This window comes from Camelina sativa, chromosome 5 (assembly GCF_030686135.1).
Source record: "Camelina sativa cultivar CO46 ecotype springtype chromosome 5, ASM3068613v1".
Taxonomy (NCBI): domain Eukaryota; kingdom Viridiplantae; phylum Streptophyta; class Magnoliopsida; order Brassicales; family Brassicaceae; genus Camelina; species Camelina sativa.
Genome location: NC_141884.1, coordinates 19,087,307 through 19,113,554, shown reverse-complemented (window position 1 = coordinate 19,113,554; position 26,248 = coordinate 19,087,307). Strand labels below are relative to the sequence as shown.

The 26,248-nt window shown below is 36.5% G+C and overlaps 3 protein-coding genes and 1 long non-coding RNA gene across 4 annotated transcripts; 1 reads left to right on the top strand and 3 right to left on the bottom strand.

The window, feature by feature from the left end:
* Positions 1-5,171: 5,171 nt before the first annotated feature.
* On the bottom strand, positions 5,172-7,568 carry LOC104786964 (uncharacterized). The gene has a single exon (XM_019245940.2). It carries the CDS (start codon positions 7,510-7,512, stop codon positions 5,353-5,355), a length of 2,160 nt encoding a protein of 719 aa, XP_019101485.2. The 5' UTR covers positions 7,513-7,568; the 3' UTR covers positions 5,172-5,352.
* Positions 7,569-9,253: 1,685 nt separating this feature from the next.
* Positions 9,254-10,974, bottom strand: LOC147944015 (uncharacterized). The gene is made up of 6 exons (XM_087452778.1): positions 10,818-10,974; positions 10,579-10,689; positions 10,327-10,479; positions 10,080-10,220; positions 9,837-9,980; positions 9,254-9,752 (listed from the first exon to the last, which is right to left on the bottom strand). Exons 1-6 carry the CDS (start codon positions 10,875-10,877, stop codon positions 9,417-9,419), a joined length of 945 nt encoding a protein of 314 aa, XP_087308904.1. The 5' UTR covers positions 10,878-10,974; the 3' UTR covers positions 9,254-9,416.
* Positions 10,975-14,726: 3,752 nt separating this feature from the next.
* LOC147944014 (uncharacterized) lies at positions 14,727-15,354 on the bottom strand. The gene is made up of 2 exons (XR_015598028.1): positions 14,995-15,354; positions 14,727-14,904 (listed from the first exon to the last, which is right to left on the bottom strand). It is a non-coding gene; the product is annotated as an uncharacterized LOC147944014 (long non-coding RNA).
* Positions 15,355-19,615: 4,261 nt separating this feature from the next.
* Positions 19,616-26,064, top strand: LOC147944013 (uncharacterized). Its single transcript, XM_087450305.1, has one exon. It carries the CDS (start codon positions 19,906-19,908, stop codon positions 21,358-21,360), a length of 1,455 nt encoding a protein of 484 aa, XP_087306431.1. The 5' UTR covers positions 19,616-19,905; the 3' UTR covers positions 21,361-26,064.
* Positions 26,065-26,248: the final 184 nt, after the last annotated feature.

Here is a 26,248-nt window from a genome sequence, read left to right as displayed (position 1 = left end):
CGCAGAGGAGGCATCGATCGACACTAGGAAGCATCGGTCGACACCATTTGGAGTGGCATCGATCGACACTGTTTAGCATCGGTCGACACCATTGTTTGTAGCATCGATCGACACCGTGAGGCATCGGTCGACACTGGTCTCAGTCGAGACTTGTTTCCTGGTTTGATGTATTGTTGTGTGTTGTTTGTTTTGCTTAAACTTGAGGGTCTCATATGTTTGTGTGTATAACCCAGTAGATGGGAGGACGGCCTCACTAAGTATTTATGATAATACTTACGCATCTCAATTGTTGTTGTGGTGTGCAGGTATGTGACGTGGAATCATGGCGATGAGGAGGAGGATGAACTAGGGTCTCGTTTGTGTGTTGTTGGTCTTTGTTATATTGTTTAGGATGGAACCTTGGATAGAGATATGTTAGGTTGCTGGATAGAATGGATAGAAATGTTATTGTATTGGTTTTGTATTATTGATATGTTTCCGCTGTGCATGTAATTGGATGTTGGTTTATTATTGGTTGGCTACTGTGTGTGGGATGGTTTGTTTAATTAAGTAGTATGGGATACTTAATTATATATTGTATTTAATTATTAAAAAGAAAAAAAATGGGTCGGGTTGTTTCATTTTGGTATCAGAGCCTTTACGGTTCTAGGATGGTTAAATGGATGGTTAGAGCGGTTAGGAATTTAATTGGGTGAATTATTTTCCTTTTTGCTTGATGCATGATGTTGTGTGATGGAATTGATTATGAGTAGTTAGTCAATTTGTTTGCGGTATGGAGTCCTAGTATCATCCTCTTCGAGCCTTCAATGAGATTCCACGGTAAGATGTGTACTCTATGTGCGGTTTTTGAATTGTGTGCTTAGCCTTCTGTTCTGGGTAGTGCAGATGGCTAGAGAGGGTGCTGTTGGTCGCGGTCGTGGTCGTGGGCGTGGTCGTGGTCGTGGTCGTGGTCGGGGACGAGGTCAGGTTCCTAAGGCCAGTGTGAGTGTAGCCCAGAGCATGGCCAGTGAGGAGGTGGCGGAGTCACAGGTTCATCCTAGTGTGTCTGGAGACCAGGCTGGTTTGGGTGACGGCAGGGCGGATGGGCCCGGTGTCGGTCATGGTTTTGCCCCGGGTGTGGGGGTTGCAGCGGGAGGTGCTCCAGGCAGGGAGGATGTCTTGATGGACTTGCTAGCTCAGGTTTTGCAGCGACTTCCAGCATGTGTGCCGCCAGTGGTTGGTGGGCAGGATCCAGTAGTGCCGCCAGTGGTTGGTGGGCAGGGTCCAGTTGTGCCGCCAGTGGTTGGTGGGCAGGATCCAGTAGTGCCGCCAGTGGTTGGTGGGCAGGGTCCAGTAGTGCTGCCAGTGGGTGGTGGGCAGGGTCCAGCGGTGCAGCCTGTGGTGGGTTTGCAGGCAGGTGTGCAGCCGGGGGCCGAGGTAGTGGATGCTCAGTATGTGCGGATGATGGAGCAGCTGCGGCATGTGGGAGCCGGGTATTTCTCAGGAAGTACCGATCCGAGTGTAGCGGATGAGTGGAGAGAGCGGATGGAGGATATTTTCCTTTCGCTTAGGTGTCCCGACCGGTACAGGGTGGATCTGGCAGTGTTTTACTTGTCAGGAGATGCTCGTGTGTGGTGGAGGTCGGTGACAGCACGGAGGGTGCAGCGGGGTATGTCTTGGGGAGATTTTGTGGGGGAGTTTAACTCCAAGTATTTTCCTCAGGAGGCTCTTGATCGTATGGAGGCACGGTTCTTGGGTTTGACTCAGGGGGACCGTACAGTGCGGGAACTGGATGCAGAGTTCAGTCGGCTTGTGGGGTATGCAGGCCGGGCTTGGGAGCCTGAGTCGGCTCAGGTGCGGAGGTTCTTGCTGGCTTTGCGAGATGATCTGAGGACTCGGTGCAGAGTGAGGAGCTATGCCACGAGGGCGGAGCTGGTTGAGGTTGCAGCTGGGATAGAGGATGACTTGAGGTCACAGTTAGTGGTGGTCAGTCCAGCGGTTCGTTCAGAGGAGACATTGGAGCAGAGCATTCCAAACAAGGATAGGCAGTTGGAGCAAAGGCGTAAAAGGAAGCGGGAAGAGACGACAGTGGCGAACCAAGGTGGCCAGAGAGGTTATGGGAGCGGGAGCATGGATCACGTGTCGGCAAGCGGGGCCAGGGGAGGTGATTCGCAGGAGTACCGTCGAGTGTGTTATCATTGCGGGGAGGAAGGGCATATCAGGCCTTTCTGTCCTAAGAGGAGGCAGATGATGGAGGTTGCGGCGCAGCCGAAGGGAGGACCGGGTGTCCATTCCGGCGCTTAGTTTTAGCTTATGTATTCTTTCTTTCATTATGTATTTTCATTTGGAGTTGTAAACGATTATTGCATTTGAGGTTCTAATAAAAGTTGGAGTTCTTTGGTTTTGGGATTTGTGAAAAATCACTGGAAAGGAAATAGCACGGGAGTCTATAAATGGAAAGTTTCCATAAATAGAAGGTAGCTACAAATGGAAAGTTTCCATAAATAGAAGGTTGCTATAAATGGAAAGTTTCTAAAAATAGAAGTTTCCAGAAATGGAAAGTGTTGAGGTAGATCTAGTCGGGAGATACTCGTTGACATCGGACTTATTTGCTCAGGATTGTGTGGGCCCAACTCATGTGATACCGATAGCTCAATGGACTTTGTGGCCAGAGAGTGGGAGTGGTATGTTTGCTTCGGATGACGATCCGTGAGCGCGCTTTAGGGTGACGACCTTAGAGCGGGATTTTGAGACTCCCTGGATACCGTAGCTGTGAGCCGTGGCTCGGCAGTGAGCCGGTATGTCTCGAGGGTTGCGACCTGAGAGCGGGGGGAGTGGGCATGTGAGACTCCCTGGATACCGTAGCTGTAGGCTGTGGCCTGGCAGTGAGCCGGTATGACTCGAAGGTTGCGACCTGAAAGCGGGGGGAGTGTGTGTGTGAGTGACTTCCTGGATGCCGTAGCTTAAGGCGGTTGGCCTGATAGCGAGCCGGCATGATTCGTTGGTTGCGACCACGGACAGGGGAAGCACTGAGTTGTGAGCAAATAGTGTCTTTGATGTGAGTATATTGACTAGAGGGAGACCTCGTGGTTCAGTCGGAGGTGTGCGGGCTGTTGCGACAGTGCACGGGAAACCTTGGCTGACGGTATTTAGTCCGGTCGGGGACGTGCGGGCCGTGTTGACGGTGGCACGGAGGTCCTTGACAGTTGGACGGTTTTGCGGGATTCGAGGACGAATCCATATTGGTGGGGGAGAATTGTAACATCCGCGAACCGGATTTTGTGATTTTGAAAGGAGTGTCGATCGACACCCTAGTGGCATCGATCGACACCACTAATTTCAGGGTTCGGTCGGTTTGATTAATTGCTGAATTGGTTCGGTTTGGTTCAATTAAATCCCTAAATCGTGTTATAAGCGTCTAAGGACGAGTTTAAGGGTTTTTGGGAAGTTATTTGGTCGCCGCTTAGTGAAAGAAAGAGAGAAAAGAGAGAGAAACGTTCTTGAGTTTTTCTGGGCTTGTTCTTGGAGATTTTGGAGAGATCTGAGGCAGTAGAAGTGTTAGCTGTTGCTGGACACGAAGGGGGAGCTTCTGGGGGTGTTGTTTTCCACGTTTCTCATTTCAATCTTCCTGTTCTTGAGGTGAGTGCTTGACCATGGTTGATCTAAGCATGAGATCTCTCTTGTTTGTGTGTTTTCTTTGCTGTTTGTGTTGTTTTGTTGCTTGGGTTCGTTGCTTTTGTGATTCCCAGTGATTTTCTGAGGTAATTGGGTGAGTTTGAGACGGATGCGAGATGATTGGGAAGGAGAGTTCGATGTTCGGTTTCGCGCAGATCGTGTCCGCAGAGGAGGCATCGATCGACACTAGGAAGCATCGGTCGACACCATTTGCAGTGGCATCGGTCGACACTGTTTAGCATCGGTCGACACCATTGTTTGTAGCATCGATCGACACCGTGAGGCATCGGTCGACACTGGTCTCAGTCGAGACTTGTTTCCTGGTTTGATGTATTGTTGTGTGTTGTTTGTTTTGCTTAAACTTGAGGGTCTCATATGCTTGTGTGTATAACCCAGTAGATGGGAGGACGGCCTCACTAAGTATTTATGATAATACTTACGCATCTCAATTGTTGTTGTGGTGTGCAGGTATGTGACGTGGAATCATGGCGATGAGGAGGAGGATGAACTAGGGTCTCGTTTGTGTGTTGTTGGTCTTTGTTATATTGTTTAGGATGGAACCTTGGATAGAGATATGTTAGGTTGCTGGATAGAATGGATAGAAATGTTATTGTATTGGTTTTGTATTATTGATATGTTTCCGCTGTGCATGTAATTGGATGTTGGTTTATTATTGGTTGGCTACTGTGTGTGGGATGGTTTGTTTAATTAAGTAGTATGGGGTACTTAATTATATATTGTATTTAATTATTAAAAAGAAAAAAAAAGGGTCGGGTTGTTTCAAAAGTATGCGTGGTTATGCTCACTTTACAATGTAGATTTTCCTGAAAATAGTTTTACTGACGTGACGATTGTTGAAGGTTGACGAGAGAAGAACACCTTATTGTTTATGAATTAATATTTACTTTCATGAGAATAGTGTTACAATATACAAGCATATATATAGGAATGTCATTTAACTTACTTTCCTAATTAATGAGATCCTATAAAATATTTACAAACCATTCATATGATTATGGTAGATTTACATATCTTCTACATATTGTCTTATAACAATAGCCTACAAAGAGACTGTTAAACAAGAAACATATTAGCCCAATAACACATAGTAAATCTTTGATTTTATCCTCTATTTATATAAATGTTTTGTTCATTGTAATCGATTTATCAAATTGGATAAGGAAAAATAAAAGGCTTAGACCATCTGCAACCCATCTCCATTTCCATCTTCATAATGAAGTTTGTAGTCAATTTTGTTCCAACATATCTCCATTTTTATTCTAAAATAGAGATCTCCATTTTTATTCTAAAATAGAGATCTCTATTTTTTCTCTATATTTGGAGATCTTCATTTCTATTTTACACTAAATTTTGGAAATCTTCATTTTTAACTCCAAATGGAATAGGGTTGGAGAAAAACTCATCTCCAAAATAAAAGTATTTTAAAGGAAAAAAATGGAGAAATAGGTTGGAGATGCTCTTATACTTGATCTTTATTATCATCTTGATCTAGTATATTTTTACCCCCAAAGTTATTTAATTTTTAATACTTTCTTACATTTTAAAAGATTACAAAATTATCATTGAGAAAATTAAAGATGAAAAAAATAAACTTGAAAATAATATGAATTCACAAAACAGATAATATAAACAAGAACATTTGTTTATTAGTAGTATCCAATACCATGTTCATCTCTGTTAGTATTGTGATTCCGTTTCGCCACCAAACAAGCCTCCTAAGATCGATGATCCACCACCGTCACTCGCTCCACCGTTAACATCACCACCACCACCAATGAGCATGTTCATAGCAAAGCCTTGACACAAACCTTGCACCATTGTATTCACCAACATTGGATTGCCAACTCCAGTAGGTCCAATGGGGCCTCCATTCGGACCATTAGGTCTTCCATTTGCCCTATAAGGTCTTGCATTGGCCCTATATTGGACTGGTCGACCCCTAGTTCTAGGCTGAATCCTGTTTGCACCTTGGTTCACGTTTCCATGTCTGTTCATATTTGTAGTACCACCTCGTCCATTTCTCTGCCTACCATTTTGACCGTATTGGTTCTGGTTATTCAATCCTGGTCCACCAACCGCCCCAACCATGGGTAAATACTGGCTATTGGGCTCTTCATTTAAATTACTATATTGTGAATCATCCATAGTCCCATAAGATTCACTCTCATCATACATAGACCTACTTCCTCCTGTGATGTCGCTATAGCTTTCGAAATCGTTTTCACCATAAGTCTCATCATAATCTTGATCACAACCATCATCTACGAAGTCACCTCCAACTTCAAAGTCACAATCACCATCTCCATCACCATAGTTTTCACCATAACTCTCATCGTAGCCAACATTATCTTCACCAGCATAAACATCATCAGTGCCATCACCTTTGCTGTAGTTATCATTGTTGCCACCATTATCAATTGCATTAGAGGGTCCAACACTATTCCCATTAAATCCCCGAGGTGCTGTAAATGCAGATGTTTCACGAGGTCTATTAACTCGTACGCTCACAGCCCCACCACGAGCTCTTATTGTGTTGTTACGAACATTTTGCACCCTTCTTGTTTGAGGTCCTCTAAGGTTTTGCATAGGACTTTTGGAACCTTGAAGACCACCACGAGGTCCATTAAGAGCCATATTCTTAGACCGAGTGTCAGAACCATTCAGGTTTGTATTTTTCTTCCTCCCACCACCTTGGCCTCGGTTCATACGAACTGATCTTGGTCCTTGTGAGTTATCCAAAGATAGTGGATAGAGATCAGCATCGGATAAATCATTACATTGGCTACGAGCATCGCTACTACCTCCAAAATCACTCTCACTACGAGCAACACTTAAACCATCGCTATAAGCCACAACCTCAAGCCCATTACCATCAACGTCTTCTCCCTCATCATTAGCCTCATCAACGTTTTCTCCCTCGTCATTAGCCTCTTCAACATACAGACCACCTTCATATTCAACATCGACACTAACATCAACCTCAACGTTAAACTCTTCGTTCCCTACACTACCATCGTAGCCACTCCCATCCGTTGACCCTTGCCCAAAACTCTGTCTTACCTGACCAATAAGTTCATTTGGTCCAATAGGTCCAACCTGAGCATTATAAACCAAGTTGTTGTTATGTCTTCTTGGTCCATTGACAGCAACGTTTTGAGCTATAGGCCTTGTCATGGGCATGGGTCTGGGTCTGTTACTGCCTTGATTAGACATAGGAAGCGAGTTTTGATGCTGAGGATGTCCGGTTTGATGAGTATGAGGAATAGGTGAAGAAGCGCTATGTTGAAGGAGGTGAGGATTAGGAGCAGCGATGCAACCGATATGAGCGTCGAATTCACAGGGTATGCATCGATAGAGCCACTGGTCCTTCCCGATCTTAAGGCAGATATCACATGAGAAACCTTTATTGGCTCCATAGGGAGGGTGAAACGTGAGTTTAAGGTTATGTTGCGGATGAGAATTGTGGATGATTGAGAGCGGCTTGTAAGCACAAAGAGAATGGATGTCGAAGTCGCAGAGAGAGCATTGGTAGCTAAAACCAGTCCCATGGACGCCACAGCCATCACAATTGAAGTATCCACCATCGTAGACAGGAGCAACAAGAAGGCTAAGTGTATGAGACGGGTGAGAGGGATGTGTTATGACCTGCTTCATCTTGCTGCACGACTCATGTAGAGAGAAGTTGCATGGCCTACATGAGTAAACCATGCCGTTACCTCCGGCGAGTTTGCAAGCTGAGCACGGTGGTGATGCCGTCGCCGGGGATAACTGAAGTCGGTGTGGGTGGCTGAAGTGGTTTATAAAGCTATTGTTTTGAGACGTCGTCGGCTTTCCCATTTTCTTTATGTGTGTGTGTGTGTGTTTTTTTTCTTCTTCTTGGTCTTAAAAATGAGATTGTTACTTGTGAGAAACACAACTTAGAGTTAATAGAGATAATAGGGTTGACTTTGGTGTTAATAAAAGAGGGCTAAGTCAGTCAACGGAACGCGTTGCACGTCTCTTCATGTGTGATGAAATAATACACATTGACTTTAACTAGTTGCACATTCTAATTATATGTGGTTTGGTTCCTCTTATCTCTCTTTATTTTGTCTTGTATAGACATATATAGGTGTATTTGTTTTAAACAAGAGGGGTATATTTGATATTCTAGTTTTTGTTGACCAAGAAAGAGTTGGATCGTAATGCAAAAATTTCAAACGTGGACTGTCTTCCTAATACATTGAATGTATCTTGTCACACAATATCAAGTGTTTGGCTTTGTGTTAACTCATAAAATATAGCGTTTTCATATTCGTAAATTTAGACATGTAGTTAAACCTCTTTCATATTCGTAAATATAGACTACGATAACCGGCGGCAGCGTATATATGGTTCCTTCTTGAGCGGCATCTCTCGAACCGGCGACCTCTAAACTGTACTAAAAAATCTTTACCACTTGAACTATCGACATTTGGTAATAACTTTGATTTTTTTTTTTTTCTTGGGCAGCAAAATACTAATACTGACTACAACATCAAAGAGTTCTCTAGAAGACAAGACAACCCATTCTTGTCAATTACCACATTGTCTCGACTTTATATATATATATAGGTCGATGCCCAAAATTATTTCCAATTTAATCATCTTCTGAAATAAACTTATTCAACAATGTGCGTTTTCTTTATACTAGACTACTAGTAAGATGAATTTGTATAAAGTATATATAACTTCAAAACTAAAAAGCATAAACTAATTAGCTAACTACAAATGTTCACTCGTATAGTTTAAAATAGAACATATTTATTATATAAAATCGTGAGATAAATAATATATATTCATTTCATTATATATATATATGAATTAATTAGTATTAATTATTATAAAAAATACTATTAACAATAATGAAATTGCATGTATATATATGTATGGTATTCCCATTGAAATAAAACTTTTTATTATATCAAAACGTAAACATATTGGATCAAAGAGTATGAACAATTATATTTTTTAATTTAAAAACAACAACAACGATTTTGTGAAGGAAGTCCATGGAATAAAATGCAAGTACCATTTTTATAAGACAAACCTACACAATATTTAATGCAGTCTTTTTTCAAGAATCCACCAGTACAATCTGGTCCACAAGTCGGAGGTAGAGCTTGCACCCTAATTCCCATTTCAACTATCAATCATGAAAAGAAAAAAAAAGAAAAAATCTTGTTTTCTTGAAGAAAGATACGAAATTGTAGATGTTATAGTTAAATATATATATTTGAAATAACATGTACCTGAGAGAAAGTCACATGCAATAACCAGCGTAGCAACAAAAATGCATGTAACAATCAATTTGGAGGAACCCATTTTTAACAAACCAATATTGTATATTTCTCAGATATAGTTTTTTTTTTTTTGTCAACAATGTAAGATATGTTTGATGTAGATTAATTGAGAATGAAATGATCTATTTATAACATAAAACGTTCATATATAGTCACAAATTATTTTTATGTTTGTGTACACGTTCTAATCATAGTCAAATTTGTTTCCCTCTGTAGTTTTGTTAATATGGTATATAATGATTTTTAACTCTAAAAAGTTATTTGACCCAAGGAAAAATAAAATAGAAGGTAAATCATTGGTCTGGTCAAAAAATACATAATCAACATTAACAATTTTGAATCCCGATTAAATTATTCTTCGCTTGCCTACTACATTACTAAGCTGCACCACTTCCAGAGTTCCAGTAGTTGCAAAAATTATCATGTATATTTGAATATAGGACCGGCCCTGCTTTTGTGGATGTTGATAATATATTGTCTAAGATCTTCGAGCAAATTCTTGATTGTTCTGATGGTGATCTTACGTATGAACCAAGAAACCGGTGGCACATTAAGAAGAGTACAAGGCTGAAAGATCTGCTCCATTGTCACCTTTGATCCAATCCTTCCTTTTCCGCCACTACATTTTTTGTACTCTTCATCATTAATCCGCGACCTAGACTTGCATAAGCGTTCCTGATCTGCGTATAGTGGCTTTATTTTCCAGCTACCCTCAAACACTTTCATGCACGACATATTCTTCTTCTTATATTTTGCCTAAGCAAGAGATCAACACATTAAATCACCTAAACACACAAAAACAGTTGTGTTCATGTGAGGGGATTCGGAGAAGCTTCTTACAGTAAGATTTTGATGGTTTTCATCGATGACTAGATGTATCGGGATAGCTATAGTGCACCCAAGGACCTTCCATCTCAAAGTTTTTTTCACATCCGTGATCTGCCTCGGTCCATCCTTCTTCAAAACCTTTGTTGATTCGTTGTCCTTTTGTATGAATTAAAATGATAACACTTTTAATTACTGACAGTAACTAATTCACTAAATTTGAATCATACAATACAACGATATGAAGATAAAACAAACCAGACGTTGGCGAAACTCCCTGTCGAATAAACTGAAGAAATTCATATTTCTTGGATTAGTAAGCATCTCATAGACTCCGTGAGGAGGCCATCCCAATGTGAATTCTATTTTCAAATGGCAAACTCCCTTTTTTATTTTTACCTTCAAACATAATATATATATATATATAACCAAGTGTTAATTTAGCATTTATATATTCTTCTTAATTCTAGCAATTCCTCTCTAGTATTTGCTGATTTGCTATTACCTTCACCGTAGCAGGAGCATCATACCATGGATGCTTGTTATTATTTGGAATCCAGAGTGTTACTTGCCTCTTCAGCTCAGCTAAGTCATAATATTTAGGATCGGTAACATACAGTGGCATCGATCTAACATGTGAATGTTTCTTGTACTCGGCCTAAAATAACAAGAGTTGTAAAGTGATCGGTAACATACAGTGGCATCGATCTAACATGTGAATGTTATTTATATTGTTTGCTGATTTGCTGTTAATTACCTTCAACTTAGGGTCCACATCAGGATCCCAGTACCAAGGTTCCTGAATATTAGAATCTTCTTCTGAAACTGAACTAGAATTAACATTCTCACGAGGTATCTTAGACTCGGCCTATACAACAACAAGCCTAGCTAGTTATGATCTCACATATATGTGTAAGTAACCAAAAAACACTTTATATTTGATGATTTGACCAAAAACTTTCGGGTCGTTATCTGATTGATGAAAATGAAACTGACCTTAAGAGGCTGTTGAACGTTTTGATTGATCGAGCCACCAAACCTAGTAAAGACACCCATTTCTGTTTGAAAGTTTTTAGTGATCCATAAACTATACTTACCTTATGAGAGCAAGAGTACGTAAAATGACTATCTAAAGCTTGCATTTAACATGGCGTGAGTGATCTTATTAAATACAATGTGTACATGTTGAGAGAAAGATTTACAAACGGAAAACACAATAAAGTAGGCAGCTCCATTCTCGTGAGTTATTGACGTATGCGAGACCTATACATAAGAAGAGAAAATCTCCAAATTTGGTGCCAATTTTAAATCTATTCGTGATTTTAAGCATAAATATATAGCAAGTTACAGAATCATGAGTTCTGTGTTTGGGTATCGAAAATTACAGAATCGTGATTTTCTCGTTTCGGCATGGACAGATGTAAAAACTAACAAAATTTCATAAGATAAGATGATAATTTTTTTTCATTCTCTATGTAAAAATTATGGTCCTAATATCGATTGATCATAAATATATATATATATATATATATATATATATATATATCTTATATAATATGACAAAGTTTTTTTTAACTTTGCATGCGTTCTATTTTTGCGACACGTGTACTTTACATTAATTTAAAGTTTGATTTTTTAAATTTATTTATTTAGAAAAATATTCATTTCTTTTATCTTCGATCCACTACCAATCTTTAATTGTTTTTGGTTTGTATTCTTTAATATTATTTGATAGCAAGAATCTATATAGTTTACTTTGGTAAAAAAAAATCGTTTTACAAGAATATATTTCGTCTAATTAATTTATAAGATTTGTAAATTCCTCAGTAATGTTATTTTAAATTTCTTCACTCTTCGTCTACCAAATCTTTAATTATTTTGTGTTTTTAATTTATTATTATTTCATACTTCACTCTTCGTCTACCAAATCTTTAATTATTTTGTGTTTTTAATTTATTATTATTTCATAGTAAAATCTCTATAGTTTGCTTTTGTTAAAGAAAAAGTAATATATTTTACAAAAATATATTTATTCTATTTTGTTTTTACTATTTATAAATTTTCACTTATTTTTTATCACAACCGTAACTTTGTTACTTAACTATTTTTATTGGTTTCACATGTCAATATTTACTATATATTAAACTATAATAATGTAGAGTTGTGAGAAATTGTAATATAGCACCACTCTATATTTTTTTAATATGTGTCATTTTTTCAATTTTAATGAAATAAAAAGACACATCATTGCTAATCTAAAACTAAATTGTCTACACACATTTTTAAAAATTTGGGATATTTTATTTGTTCAGTTTCTTTAGATTACATTTACTTCTCTCAATCAGTTACCTTTATGACATTATGGGTGGACGTTTTCTTTTGTTCAAACTGTTCATGTTGCAATAACGCATATGACCAAATTAATTACAATTAATATACTTCATAACTGTTTTTATTACCATAAATGTGATTACTTAGAATAATGTGTCAATGGAATTCCTTTCAAACTTCAAACAATGTTTAGTGTATTATATAAGATCTAATGCTCACATGACTAATAATGAACTAAACGATTACTCATTGTATTTCTTTCTTTTCCCATCATTTCCCATGGTATTTTTATTTTTATTTTTTCTTATGAAGTTTTTTAAAAAAAATATGATGTCTTGCAGTATATATTAATTACTCTATGACTATTTGAAGAAATCGTTTACAAAGCCATGTCAAAAAAAAATTTAGTATCAGAGTCTTGTCAATATTTATTAACCTCTTTCAAATGATTATTTTTTATGATAGTCATGATTTAAAGTTTTGCATTGTTTTGTAATATGTTTTTTTTTTTAACTTCAAACTGTAGTTGGAAGTCTTAAGTGATGAAGATGAGCCTAGTGCTTGACTCCTAAAGCATAATCTCTTTGGCTTTGAACATTCACTCATAATATTGTAGTTGTAAGTCCCTTAGATTTCTCCTCTTAAGTCCTCTGATCTTCAACTACAATATATTTCTAAGTTTATGTTTTGTAAATTTGCTTTGTTTTTCATTTTTAAAAGTTCTTTATCGCCACTACAAAAAAAAAATATTTTACTTTGCATATTAATAAAAAGATTGAGCCTAATTTTACAATGCATATACACATGGTCAAAAGATCAGGTACTTCTTTATGCCTCTTTTGAATCACTTCCCAAACTTTACAACATCCTTTCGCATTACACGGAAAAACATTACATATTACAGAGATTATTGTAAATATTTAATATATATATATATACACATATTGTAACCTCAATACTTTCATCATAGACATATGTCAATCGTTAAAAGTGGTATAAACTAACAAGTAGATTAACCTGTACAAAAGCAAAACTACTTTTATATCACATTGGTATTTTTGAATTATCAATGCATATACACATTGTTTAAATTAACAAGTAGATTAACCTCATGTCTTTTTCCTGTAACCCTTACTCCATCCGTCATTATGCCAAAAATGCTTACACCATTTCCAGTGGTTATCTATATTTTTTTTGGTTTGAATTTTATATTTTACATTTAGAGTATAATTTTGATAAGATATGGTTTAGTATTTAGAGTATAAGATCAAAAGCATGATGCTATTTTAGTATTTTTAGAATTTTAAAAATAATTTGCTAAATTTAAAACCAAAACTTATTTTTATGCAATATGTGAAAATTGTCCTTTACACTTCATAATTATAAACTTATAAATGTATGTAAAATTCTTTTCAATGCATATATAAATAATATCATGTACATTTCATATATAATTTAATAAAATTTTATTTTACATACATATATTTGATTTTTATAACCCACGCATCGCGTGGGTAACTTTCTAGTATATATATATATATATATATATATATGAGTTGGTATATTAATGTATAATTTTTAAAAAATAATAATAATTTTCTCCTAGAGCTCATCTTTATAAAAAATATGGGAAAATTGGAAATAAAGGATCACTAAAAAAAATTGTTCATCTGGACCTTTTTTGAAAATGGTCATTTTTACATAAAATACCCATAGAATTTGAAAACCCCAAATTTAACAAGTTTTAAAATGTGAAATATAGGAGAATAAGTAGATATACAATAATAGAGGTAATATAATTTTTTACAAAAAAATAATGTATAAGTTGTTTTTTTTATGGATAAAATTTGATATAAAAAATTTAGAAAACGTTTTCTGCTATTCTGAAAATTTAAGATGATGTGTTCTAACATTTTGTACATGTTATACTAAATTCAGGAATAGTTTATGTTCTAAATAGTTTAGAGGCCCGAAATTCAGAATTCTACAAAATTCAGAAATTATATTCTACGATTTACTCTATGTTCTAAACATTTTAGTATACTCTTTCTACGATTTACTCTATGCTCTAAAATTGTTAGAATATGTTTTATTCATTTTACTCTATCTCTAAGAAAATTAGTAGATATATACTACAAAAATATAGAATGTATACTCTGAAAATTTTAGAATTCACTAAATATAGGAAGTGAATCTTTAAAAAAGGAAACTAAATATTAATCAGGGAAAATTAGAAATAAAGGATCACTAAACAAAACTGGTAAGCATAAGTAAAAAAAATTATCAATATATATATATGATCAATTGGCAAATTTTTAATGTCATGCGGTTCTTAACTTGATTGCTTCTGATTTTGATTATGATTATATCAAGAAGTACAGAGTAGATTAACCACAAATTTCCAAGATTATTATTATAATGGAATGTAATAATACAAATTGCCAAGAAAATCACTTCGATGATATCACTTCCACTTTCATCATCATGATCTTCTTTTGACGTCTGGATCAACGGATGTCTAGAAGTCGAGGATCTTGAAGACAATGGTCTCTTCAACACTATGACTTTAGTTACTTGATGACTCAATGGCTTTACATTAAAAGGCTTAATTTAGACACTACAACTCATAAAACAAAGACAGAAGATAAATCAAACCCAAAAAAAACTAGACCTTGAGAAACTGGTGAAGAACTCTTCCCTCTATAACAAGCTCGCTTCAAAGCTGCAATAAACGCAATTGAATTCCCCTTTCCTGGTTTAACAAAATAAGCACTCACGAATCAAGCTTCAATTTCAGTTTTCAGATCAACACCTATTTACACAAAGCAAACAGACCTCAGACCTGTCATTAAAGCAAATCTGACTCTGATCTTGTTAGCTTCAAGCATTCTTGAAATTTTTTGCCAGATTCAGAAGCTCTGAAGAACTTATGCTTTTTATCTTTCATGGTGAGACAAAGTCTTTAGCTCAATGTGTGAATGTGTGATAAACTCCGATAGATCTTCTCTTTCACCGTTTCCAGCTTCATCATCATAACTCTGTTTCCTCTGCTCTGCTTTAAAACTCGACGAGTCTTGCAAAGTCTTTGAGCCTCATTTTGCTACATTCCCTTGACTCACTTCTCTAATCCTGTAACTGGTACATCACAATCGATCTCCGTTTGTTCACTTAGCCTTAGAAATCTTAAGCTATCAAAATCGTCACAAGTGTCAAAATAGTTTCAAGAAGACGTCTCCGGCCGGCGAGGACGCGACAGAGGAGGAGAAAACGCGAGCTTTGTCTCATCTAGATCGTCGTTGCCGTCGTTGCCGTCGCTCAGAGGGTTAATCGTGAAAGTTGCAGCAGAATTAGTCGTATCCGTCTTCATGTAGCTTAGATTCACAAGGGGTTCTGGGTTAGGGTTCGAGTCGAATTATGACTCAGTCCGACTCATAATTATAAAGTTAGAGGTTTATAAACTCATAATTATAAAGCTAAAGGTTTATAAATTCATAATCTCATAAACTCATAATTATAAAGTTAGAGGTTTATAAACTCATAATTATATAAAGCTAAAGGTTTATAAACTCATAACCTCATAATCTCATAATCTCATAATTCACGAGAAGCAGAGCCGCAGAGGAGAAATCGAAATGATTTGAAGTAGATCGAGATGATTTCAAGTAGATCCGAAATCGAATATCGCCTGAGAGGCTGAGAGAGAAAGAGGCGAAATGAAAAAAAAAAGTTTCCTCCAAATTGTAAAAACCCTAATTTTTTAGGGTTATTGGACGGCCCATGTCCAAACTAGCTTGGACCATATATCACTGGACTAAATTGGTTTTAGGCCCATTTGACCGTTTTAAATTTGGTAATAACCAAAACCAGTCCAAATTAATTTGGACTGGACAGCCCATGGTTTTAGAGCCCAATTGACATCTCTACTCAGTCGTCATGATATTTAGGAAATTATTATTATTATTTTTTAAAAATTAAGAATTTATATTTTTATTATTTAAATTTATATAAAATTGAGGATAAAACTGGGTTTTGATTATTATAAAACCTGTATGGCCAAACTTGTGAAAATAAAGTATATTTGGACATTTTTCTTAAAAAATATTCTTTATTTCTAATTTTCCCAAAAAATATTATATTATATTTTCAAAATATGATGCTGTAATATATTATATAATGAGAAATACCCTAGAATAGCAGTACTTTAAGTTTTTCTTCCAAATGTAGCACACATGTTTAAATATTCCTAATCTAGCATTTCTGAAATTATTGTTATTTATATAATTATTATTATATTCTACCGTATGCTTCATCTTCAACAATGTTTCAGAGAAGCCCCATGTTCGATTCACCGTTGTACTCCACCGCTTTTGTCGATTCCATCACCGGCCGAAGTATCTCCTTCTTCATCGTAACCACCTCTTCAACCTACACTGCCGGAACGATTTGCTTGTTCGAATCACCATCATCTTCCACCACTTTCTCGTCGGAGACAGTTACGATAACGGCGGAGGAAGAAGAGGTGTATCGATTGAAGAGATCTGGTAGACTGGTACGGCGGTTACGACGGAGCGAATCCATATGGCGATGGATGAAGATGAATCATTTAAAACAGAGTGTGGCGAGGTCAGTTAACATGTAGATCTGTTTTTTCAAATGCTTAGAACGTTTGTTCTATTCGTCTCTAATTCTTCTTAGCAAGTTTATGATGTGATGTGAAAAAGATTCAAAGTGTGTTTGATTTTGATAGTGAAGAAGTTGTGATTTTGCTTCATCTAATAGCTATGAATGATCCAATTTTACATTCTTTTTTGGTCTTTAATTGTTTCAATTCAAATAGAGAAATTAGTTGATAGAATTAATGTGATGTATTAGCTTGGTTCTCTTGCTGTGATAATTATTGAAGTAAGATGATTATTACAGATGAAGGTTGTGTTGCTCAAATGTTAAAAGTTTTTAAAGGAGAGTTCATTTGCAAAAGGGCAAATCATGGTGGCTACGGTGTTAGTGTTAACGTCTTGTGATAATGAACTTGGTGTTCTAATAATTGTTCATGTTCTGGGTGATTCTTCAGTTAGAGTTCAGATTCAAGGTAGGTATGAATCTAAAAGTCCTGAGTTGTTAAAATTGAATTCATGAACTGATCATGCTGTTGAATAAGGTTTTCAGCTTTAAACTCAAATGATTGATGATATATATGATGGCAAATATTTTAAGAACAAAGCAGAGAGTTGATGATGAAGATGGAAAAATGGGCTCTTGAGTGGAAGCTTGAGTTCATGTCATTATGGAAGGCCTTCCTAAAATTCAAGAATGCTTTCCTAAAATTCAAGAATGCCTTCCTAAAACCTATGAAATCCTTCCTATTTTTTTTCTTAAATGTGTTTTTAAATCTCTTTATATGTGTTTTGTCTTATTGTATCACATACTATTCCATTAGCGATAAATAGTAATAACTAGCATGATGTTTCATGAAATTAGGCCACTGTTCATGATTTGATGGATATTGAATTCACATAGATCGATGTATTCATATTGATCCAGGTGAATCAAATTGTTTAGTCCGATTCAAACAAGTGTTCCTGAATTGTATAAAATCCTTCCCAAATTTCATATAATCTTTTCTGAAATTCAATCACAATTAAAATAAAATGTTAACATAAACATATGATGCAGAAACATCATACAAGTACGAAAACAACCTAAAATGTTTTACAAGCATCATACATGTATAAAAATATAGAAAATAAAATTGAATCAAGGAACACAATCCTACAAATTGTCAACACACACCTCAATATGTGAAAGAATATTCCATCAGTGAGGGGTAATGATATCATTTTTGTGAATATTTGGGTGTTTCCCAATATCTAAGCTTTTTATGAAGGTCAACCTTAAGTTCATCATGAAATCCAAACTTTTTATGAAGATCATCCTGAAGTTCAAGAAATATTTCCTGAATTTCGTGGATTCCTTCCTAAATTTCCGAGAAGTGTTGGACGATGGATGTTGGGTGCTGATTTTTCAAGTTACGAGAACATGAGAAGGGATTATGCGAGCTATCAACAAAACTCAATATGGTAGCGTGTATGCTCCTTTTTTTTTGTTTTTTTCCTTTTAATGAAAGCCTTCCTTAAATTTAAGACATCCTTTCTAAATTTCTTGTAATTCTTCCTGAATGTTTGATTGAGAACATTTTTATATGCTTACCGATGAAAGTATAGCTACCAATCCAAATATTGAATACAAAACCTTCTTGAGTATGTTTTAAAATAAGTTTTATGGTGAAAACCATCCAAATTAGCTTTATTATCCAAAATCTCAATGAAAACAAACACCATATGAAAACATCATTTGATACATCTAAAGTCCCCATCTTGACCACTACAACATCACAAGTAAACAAACGCCACACATGGTGTTTATGAACCACCATTGATATATCTAAAGCCCACATCTTCTCCAATCTTGTATTAAAAAAACACACACACACTTATAAACTTTTAACTCATCCTCAAAGAATTAGAAAAAAGTAGATTTGTTCAAAAGAACCCATCAGAAATTTGAATAATTTCAATTTGGAATCTTTCTGGGAATAGGAAAAGATGAGATCATTATAGTTATCCACATCAAAGAAGAAGCACCTAGAAGAGGATTGTCTTTCATAGTCTAAAAACCAAATTTATACCAACAACAATGTCAAACTGCAACAATTGGTTTTCTGGGAAGAAACTTTCTTCCACAAAACTCATCACTTCCTCTCCTCCACCAATGTATTTCTCTTTCACAAAAACCCTCGACCACAACACCTCTGCTGCCGCTGAAACATCACCACCATTGTCTCTTTCTCCGGCCATTAGATTTTGAAGCTCTTCTTTGAATCCCCATCCATCGACCTATCTCTCTCACAACCACCACACCAAAATTCTCAATCGCAGCTCTCACGGTGTTACATGCCTCCATCGTCCGCCGCACAACGATGTCGTGTAAATCACAATACGATTCTCTCCGCCATCACAAAACCTCAGGCCTTCACTAATTTCATATCTAATGGTTTCAAAGGTTGAGGTTGGTTTGGAATCTAATTTCAGATCTAATGGCCTTCACGGTGTTAATCGCTCTTCGGATCTTGGTTTGGAATCCTCGAAGAAGAAAGAGTGAGAGAGATAGCAATGTCACGATTTTGTCTTAATATAATTATATTTTATTTTAATGATATATAAATTTGTGCTACTTTTGGAACTTTTAAATATGTGTGCTAATATTGGACTAAAAACTTAAATTTGTGCTGTTTTGTCAATTGCCCTTATATAATATACCACTCTAGACAAAAAAAAAAAAGAACGGCACCTTCAAATCAAAGTTTACTTAACTGGATACTTGGCATTTGATTCGACAAACAAATTCAACATGTGACCACATACAATCTTATATATATTTGTTGAATTTATTAGGAAACTAAGTGATTATGGAGTTAGATTAAAATCAACAAAAGGCTTCCCTTTTTTGGGCTCAGAACTCTCTTTCTCTTTTAGAGTCTTTGACTTTCTCAGATAAAGAGCTTTGACTGGAAAACACTTTCCCTTTTGCAAAATTTCCATCGTTATCTTATCCTTTGCTTTGTTTTTTGAGAAATCGCGAGAGTTACTTTGTGTTTCTTCTTCCTTCTCAAGAACTTTTCGAAAATCTTCTGGTTTTTTACTGTTTTCTATCTTCAAGCTTTGGTGCTCAGTTAGCTTCTTCTGGGTTTCTACCTATGTCTTCCTCAATAGACAAAATTCTCATGGAGCTATCTTTAGAAGAAGAGGATGAACTGTATAATCTTCCGGATCTGCCACAATTCAGTTCATGCCAAGCCAATTCTCACAGTTTGATTGGTAGGATCCTGAATCCGGACTGTCAGAAAGTGTCTGATGTAGTTTTCAATATGCCAAGGAAGTGGCAAATATATGATCGGGTTAGAGGTGTTGCTCTTACGAAAGAGAGATTTCAGTTCATATTTAAATATGAACATGATCTAGAAGAAGTACTTAAGAAAGGGGTGTTTACTTACAATCAGTGGGCTCTAGCAATAGATAGATGGATTGAAACTCCTCCTCCGGATTATCTTCAATTCATTCAGATTTGGGTGCAGCTGAGGAATATTCCTGTAAATCATTATACGTTGGAAGCGATAACGTCTCTTGGAGAATTTGCAGGAAAGGTTATAGAAGTTGACTTTGATCCTACAAAGCCTCAAAATAAAGACTATGTTCGGGTAAAGGTTAATTTTGATGTCTCAAAGCCACTTCGTCGTTCTAAAGTGGTAAACTTACCTGATGGAGAAGTAGTCTCTATTCTCTATGATTATGAAAGGGTTCAGAAACGGTGCTTCTCTTGTCAAAGACTTACTCATGAACAAGATAATTGTCCTCTGTTCCTTCGGAAAAAACAAGGTTTAGAAGAAAAAATAAATAACTCATCTGAACAAGGAAAGATACCTACGTCACCTCTTCTCAAAGTCTCAGATCCACTTTTTGGTGTCTTATCAGAAGATCAAGTTGGCGTGGATCCAATCACAGGTAAAAAAAGAATATCTCTTGAAGTTATTGATGGTTTGCGGCAATTTCTTTTGCTATCATCGGACTCTGAACGTAAGATAAGAGAAGATAAAGTCAAAAGTTTTTGTAGCGTTTTGGGTCAGAAACCTTCTGCTCAACTTCCCGTTTTCAGACCTGGGCTCATCTCAAATCTTCCAACTGGTACCATTAACGAAAAAGGTTTGATAATGGCTTTAGAGCTTAATGATGCTCAGAAAGAAGATGAGAAGATGATCAAGGATAACAAACTACTTTTATCGGCTTCTCAAGTAGGATTATCCCCGAGTTCCCTTATGCAGCTAGATGAGGCTGATATCAATTTTGCTGAAGTTAGTTTGATTTCTAAAGAAGCTTCCTCAGCTTTGGGGACTGGTTTTTTGGAAGCAAGTTCTTCGGGGTCTACTAGACAGAAGTCTTATCAACGAAGAAAGCCATATAAACCTAGAAAGTCTTCTTCAGGTACTAATTCCCCTCACAAGCTTTCTGGGGTAGATAAAGTAGATAAAGGTTTAGATAAAGGGAAAGGGGTGATGAATAAGAGGAAGGGTTCTACGGCTTCAGATATATTAGCTAAATCTCCTAGGCTCTCAATTTCAGAGGCGGTCCCAAATGAGGGACTGTCCAATACTTAATGAGCCTTATGAGTTGGAATTGTCAAGGATTGGGGCGGCCTCAAGACTTGACAATTCCTCGACTCAGGGAAATTCGGAAAACCCTCTTCCCTGACATGTTGTTTTTAATGGAGACTATGCATAATAGGAATGTTTTGGTAGATTTGCAAGAATGGTTGGGTTATGATAGAGTGTTCACTATTAACCCTATAGGTAAAAGTGGTGGATTAGCTCTCTTTTGGAAAAGCAGCGTGGTAGTAGATTTTAAGTTTGTGGATAAAAACTTGCTTGATTTTCATGTTCATATTGGGGCAGTTAGTTTCTTTGTCTCTTGTGTATATGGTGACCCTTTTTACAAATCTAGACCTTTGGTTTGGGAGAAACTTATGAGAATTGGTGTTGAAAGGAAAGATAGTTGGTGTATGATAGGGGATTTTAATGAAATTCTCCATAATGGGGAGAAACTGGGTGGTCCAAGAAGAAGTGAATCTTCTTTTCTTCCTTTTGCCAATATGATCAGCGCTTGTGGAATGGATGAATTGCCTTCTATTGGTAACAGTTTTACTTGGGGAGGAATGAGGCAACAATTATGGATTCAGAGTAAACTGGATAGATGTTTTGGGAATAAAGCATGGTTCAGTCTGTTTCCTGTTTCAAATCAGAATTTCTTGGATAAGAGAGGATCGGATCATAGGCCGGTTTTGGTTAATTTTTTGTCATCTAGTGAATCTTACAGAGGTGTGTTTCGGTTTGACAAAAGGTTTTTAAATAAACCTAAGGTGAAAGAAGCCATTTCAAGAGCTTGGTCAAATGTCTATCAATCTAATGCATCTTCAGTTTCTGACAAGATCAGAGGATGTCGTAAAGCTCTAAGTAAATGGAAAAAGGAGAACAGTTTAAATTCTTTGGACAAGATCAATCATCTCCAAGCAGCTTTAGAGTTGGAACAGTCATCAGTTCTTCCTTGTTTTAAACAAGTTAACACAATCAAGTTTCAATTATTGAAGGCTTATAAGGAAGAAGAAACATTCTGGAGTCAAAGAAGCCGAGAGACTTGGTTAAATGAAGGGGACAATAATACAAAAAATTTCCACACTTCAGTCAAGGCTAATCGATCAAGGAAAAGAATTGAAAGTTTATTAAATCAAAACGGAGTTGCCCAGAAATCAGAAGCTTCTAAAGGAGAGGTGGCTACTTCTTACTTCATCAACTTATTCAAATCCACTCATCCAGGGAGCTTTGATGGGTTTTTTGCTGATTTTCAGCCTAAGGTTACTCAGATTATGAATGATTCCCTGATAAAACCTGTCACTAATGATGAGATTAGAAGAGCTGTTTTTTTCAATTAATCCTTCAAAAGCTCCAGGCTCTGATGGGATGACTGGCCTCTTTTTTCAAAAATATTGGGATGTTATTGGTGTTCAAGTCTCACAAGAGGTTAAGAATTTCTTCACCAACGGCTCATTTCCATCAGATTGGAATTATACACACCTATGCTTAATCCCGAAGGTAACAAACCCTACTTTAATGACTGACCTTCGCCCTATCAGTCTGTGTTCAGTCCTATACAAGATCATCTCTAAAATTTTGGCTTCAAGATTGCAACCTATTTTGCCACAGCTTGTTTCTCCATCTCAGTCAGCTTTTGTTTCAGAAAGATTGATTTCAGATAACATATCAATTGCTCATGAATTGGTTCATGCTCTTAGAACTCACTCAACTATATCTCAAGAGTTCATGGCAATTAAATATATGTCTAAAGCCTTTGATAGATTAGAATGGAGTTATCTTCGAAGTTTGCTTCTTGCTTTGGGTTTTCATAGTAAATGGATTGAATGGATCATGTTTTGTGTATCCTCTGTCACTTATTCAGTCTTAGTCAATGATAAGCCTTATGGGATGATATCGCCGGAAAGAGGTTTGAGACAAGGAGATCCACTATCTCCATTTCTATTCGTTCTCTGTACTGAAGGTTTATCCCACATGTTAAACAAAGCAGAATTAGCAGGCACTATTCAAGGAATTCAGTTTTCTCCTTCAGGACCATCAGTTCATCATCTTCTTTTTGCTGATGATAGCCTTTTTACCTGCAAAGCTTCAGTTGTTCAGGCAAGTACTCTTCAACAGATTTTGAATGTTTATGGCGAAGCAACAGGTCAGAGGATCAATCTAGATAAGTCTTCAATCACTTTCGGTTCAAAAGTTAATAAAGAAGTTCAAGTTTCTATCAAAAAGTTGACTGGAATCCAAAATGAAGGAGGAGCAGGTACTTATTTGGGTCTTCCAGAATGTTTCAGTGGTTCCAAAATTCAACTACTAGACTATATCTTTGATAAGTTAAAGTCTAGATTATCTGGTTGGTTTGACCGCACTCTTTCTTTGGGTGGAAAAGAGGTTCTTCTGAAAGCAGTTGCATTAGCTCTTCCAGTTTATGCTATGACTTGCTTTAAATTGCCAAAAACAACTTGTACAAAATTAACAAGCGTAATGTCTAACTTTTGGTGGAGTTCTCTTGAGCATCACAAGAAGATTCATTGGTTAAGCTGGGACAAATTGTGTTTATCAAAGGAAAAAGGAGGATTAGGCTTCAAAGATATTCAGAGTTTTAATCAAGCTTTATTGGCAAAGCAATCTTGGAGAATTCTGCAATATCCGGATTGTCTCTTTGCTAAAGTGATGAAGAGCAGATACTTTGAAGAAACTGATATTTTAACAGCAAAGTTGGGTTCATATCCTTCTTATGTTTGGAGAAGTCTTCTTCATGGGCGTGATTTGCTTATCAAAGGTCTTCGTAAAATGATTGGCGATGGAAAGTCTACTAGTGTTTGGTGTGATCCCTGGATTTATGATGAAGGTCTACGACAACGAGCTCCTTTGATGAAGAATATATTTGTCAATTTGGATCTTAAAGTGGACAACTTGATTGACTTTCAAAAGAGAGACTGGAACATGGTCAAATTAAAGGAACTTTTCTATCCGAAAGATGTTCGTCTCATTTTGGTCAACAAGCCTGTGGTTTCTAAAGATGACTACTGGTGTTGGATGCATAATAGGAATGGAGATTACACGGTTAAATCAGGTTATTGGCTTATAAATCAGGTAAACAACCATGAGCTTTTTCAAGAAGTGGACATGAAGCCTTCTTTAAATGAACTTAAGTCTCAGGTTTGGTCTCTTCAAACTTCTCCGAAGATCAAAATCTTTTTATGGAGAGCTTTAAGTGGAGCATTAGCAGTTGCAGAGAAACTAGAATCAAGAGGCTTGAGTAAGGATTTGAGATGTCAGTTTTGCGGTCTGGAGAAAGAATCGATCAATCATGCTCTTTTCTCCTGCTCTATTGCCAGACAAGTTTGAGCTTTATCAGATTATCCTACTCCTGATGGTGGTTTTTCTCCTGACTCAATTTACTCTAATATTCATTACTTGTTTTCTTTGGAAAAGAATCAAGTAATTTCAAAGAATATTAGACTGAAATTTCCTTGGATACTTTGGTTTTTGTGGAAAAATAGAAATGGTTTTCTATTTGAAGGACAAAGAATTGCTACAACGGATCTGGTCATGAAGATAGAAGAAGAAGCCTCAGAATGGTTTAAAGCTCAAACTATAGGCAAAAGGATAGACAGTTCAAAAATCTTTGACAGAGGAAAACAAGTAAAGGAATGGATTAGTCCTCCTTTAACCTGGCTTAAATGCAATATTGGTATGTGTTGGTCAAAGAAGAACAAGGTTGGTGGGTTTTCTTGGGTTTTGAGAGATGAGAATGGAATGGTAATGATGCATAGCAGAAGATCATTCTCAAGCATTCCAACTTTAGAGGAAGCTAACCTAACGAGCATTTTGTGGGCTATAGAAAGCATGAAGAGTCACAAAATTAATAAGGTGGTATTTGCTTCAGAAGCTTTGCAAATGGTAAGGGCTTTCAATAGACCTCAAGCATGGCCTTCCTTTCAGTTTGCTGTTGCAGAAATTAAAAATGGTTTGGATGGTATTCAAGATTGGCAAATTCAGAGTGAAAACAGAGTTTCAAATAAAGGAGCTTTTCTTATAGCCCAAAGTGTTATCCAAGGTAACCGTTTCCAATCCTATGTTGCTCAAGGGTTTCCTTACTGGCTCAAAGAACTCTTTGACTCTGAGAAAAGCTTACCTTAATTCAGAAGAAATTACGGAGACACTCCTTACTTCTCTAGTTCAAGAGTTGCAGAAGCTCTAAATTTAAACGTTCCAATTCCTCAAACTACTGTTTGAAGGAGACATACTTCGGTTGGTTCTAATATCACTCCAAGCTATGAAGATGATTTCTATTCAGTAGTACCAAGATGCTTTGAGATTGGTGAATCCTAAAGCGCAAAAGTTTGAAACCTATCATGAAGGAATCAGATAGGAAACAGAAACAAAAAGTTCAAGATGGCACAGTAGGAGTGTTTCATAAGCCTCCTAATAAAGTGTTAGTTACACTCTTATCAACTTCTGTCGAGACTTTTTGGAGCCTGCAATTTGAAACAGATCATGGGGTTCTCTTTTTGGTGACCTGTTTTGAATTCAGTTTGCTACCTTAGATCTTTCGTTAAAAGTTTGTTTTTACTGTCAGGTTGTTTGTTTATGTTGTTGTAACTTTTGACTTGCTGTTTGGTGAAGCTGTTGTAACTTCTATTCGGCTTGGTTTAGTCTCTAGTCTGTACTCTGACTTTTTGATGTTAAATAATAAACTCCAGTTGAAAAAAAAAAGTGATTATGGAGTTCAACTTTGGTCAACACATTAATGATTTGTAATTTTGACACTGCCTTTGCTCAGTTCTGAAACCTGTTTGTAAATTCTTCAGAGTCTACCCATATGATTCTCTCTGTCTGCCTCCTCTGTTTGTTTTTAAAGAAGGATCTCACACAAAAGCTGTAGAGAGACGACACAAAC